We start from the raw sequence: 1,756 nt of genomic DNA, 5'->3' as shown, positions 1-1,756 counted from the left end.
GAATCTTGAAATTTTCATGCAATCAATGACCAGATTTGTTTCTCTTTCCTTTGTCTACGCTATTTGCTCTGATAGTTCTTATCCAACTAGTAGTTGCCCTTTGAGTGATCTTACGTAGGAACAGGCTAATCAAATAAATTCCTTTCAGAAGCCATGACATGATCCCTACTCCAAAACATATAACCCAAGATGGAAGAAGCACCCCAACTTCTCGTGGATCAACAACAATCCATCTGAGTAGTGCATTTATCCTCAGCAGAAACCTGCCAATCCGAATAAACCAAGAGAACCAACTTTCACGAAGATTATGACTCAGTTTATTCAACTTAACAACAAATAAACAATAATCTTCAAGTTGGTTATCAAAATTGTCATGCTGCAATCAGAAATTAGAAGTCTAAGTAAGCCAGATTGCAAACATAGTTAATGAGAGGGAGAGAGGAAAGTTACTTAGCCAACCTGAAGTAAATCCAAGAGGCTAGGGGAACATTAAGGCCATAAAAATATTGAGGAGTGGCCGAACTTATAAGGCTAGACCTGAAGATGTTTCTAAGGTTGAAATAGAGGGAAAACAAGCCGCTGAAATTGAGTTAGAGGTGGAGGAAATAACCACACTTCAACCACAATGAATGTTAGAGAGGTCCCTACAACAGCTATTGAGTTTACCAACGAACCTACAGTGGCTGCCTATTCCAAGAAGCAAATATATGTGCCTCTCGTTCCTTTTCCTCAAAGACTATAGAAGCACAAGAGATATCAGCAAACACTGGATATTCTGGAATTGTCTAGAAAGGTTCAAATAAATATTTCATTGTTGGATGCAGTGAAGCAAATCCCAGCTTATGCTAAGTTCCACAAGAATGTTTGCACAAACAAGTAAAAATTTGCTACACATGAGAAAGTGATGTTGTTTGAGGAATGCATTGCAGTTCTCCTTAAGAAATTGCCACCAAAACTTAAGGATCCAGGGAGTTTTACGATTTCTTGCATTATTGGAAATTTACATATTGAAAAGGCTTTAATTGATTTGGGTGCAAGTATTAACTTAATGCCTTATTCTGTATTTCAGCAGCTAGGCATTGGAGATATTAAACCAACTTTTGTGAGCTTACAACTGGCTGATAGGTCTATCAAATATCCACTTGGACTCATTGATGATATACTAATCAAAGTGGATCAATTTGTGCTTCCAATGGATTTTATCATCCTTGACATGGAGGAAGATAGAGAAGTTCCCATCATTACAGGACGTCCTTTTATGGCTACTGTTGGCACCATCATTGATGTGAAGAATGGTTTATTGACTATGACTGTACAAGGCCAAACTGTTGAGTTCAAGGTGTTTGAGGCCATTAAGGAGCCCGTGGAGATGAATGAGTGTTTGTGTAGATACCGTTGATACAAATGCCCACGCCACTTTCCTAGCTAATGTCAACGAGGATGAACTTCTCACATGCATAGCCAAACTGGAGCTAAGGTAGGGTTACGGGAGAGGGGTGGAGGAGTTGACATATTTAATTATTTTATTTTTATTAAGAGATAACAGAGTTAGAGTAGGAATAACTCTATTAAAGTAGGGTTAAGTGAGAGTAGAAATAACTCTATTAAGGTAGGGTTAAGTGAGATGTCAGGTATCAAAAAATTAAGGAAAGGACAGGGAATTACAGACAAAAACATGAGAAGAATAATTACCTTATCCAAGTTGCTGACTTGGCACCATCTGGTTGGGAAATCTCACTAGGGTGGTGATTTTATG

The 1,756-nt window shown here is 38.2% G+C and overlaps 1 protein-coding gene across 1 annotated transcript; it reads left to right on the top strand.

Moving 5' to 3' along the window:
* Nucleotides 1-904: 904 nt before the first annotated feature.
* Nucleotides 905-1,399, top strand: LOC148919080 (uncharacterized). Its single transcript, XM_089048783.1, has one exon. The coding sequence runs from the start codon at nucleotides 905-907 to the stop codon at nucleotides 1,397-1,399; it is 495 nt and encodes a 164-aa protein (XP_088904909.1).
* Nucleotides 1,400-1,756: the final 357 nt, after the last annotated feature.

The sequence above is a fragment of the Prunus mume genome, linkage group LG3 (assembly GCF_029339155.1).
Source record: "Prunus mume cultivar Tortuosa linkage group LG3, ASM2933915v1, whole genome shotgun sequence".
In the NCBI taxonomy this organism is placed as follows: domain Eukaryota; kingdom Viridiplantae; phylum Streptophyta; class Magnoliopsida; order Rosales; family Rosaceae; genus Prunus; species Prunus mume.
This window is presented reverse-complemented; position numbering and strand designations above follow the sequence as displayed.

Excerpts from the sequence above, each read along its gene's own strand:
- LOC148919080 (XM_089048783.1), top strand. The coding sequence starts at position 905 with ATGTTGTTTGAGGAATGCATTGCAGTTCTCCTTAAGAAATTGCCACCA.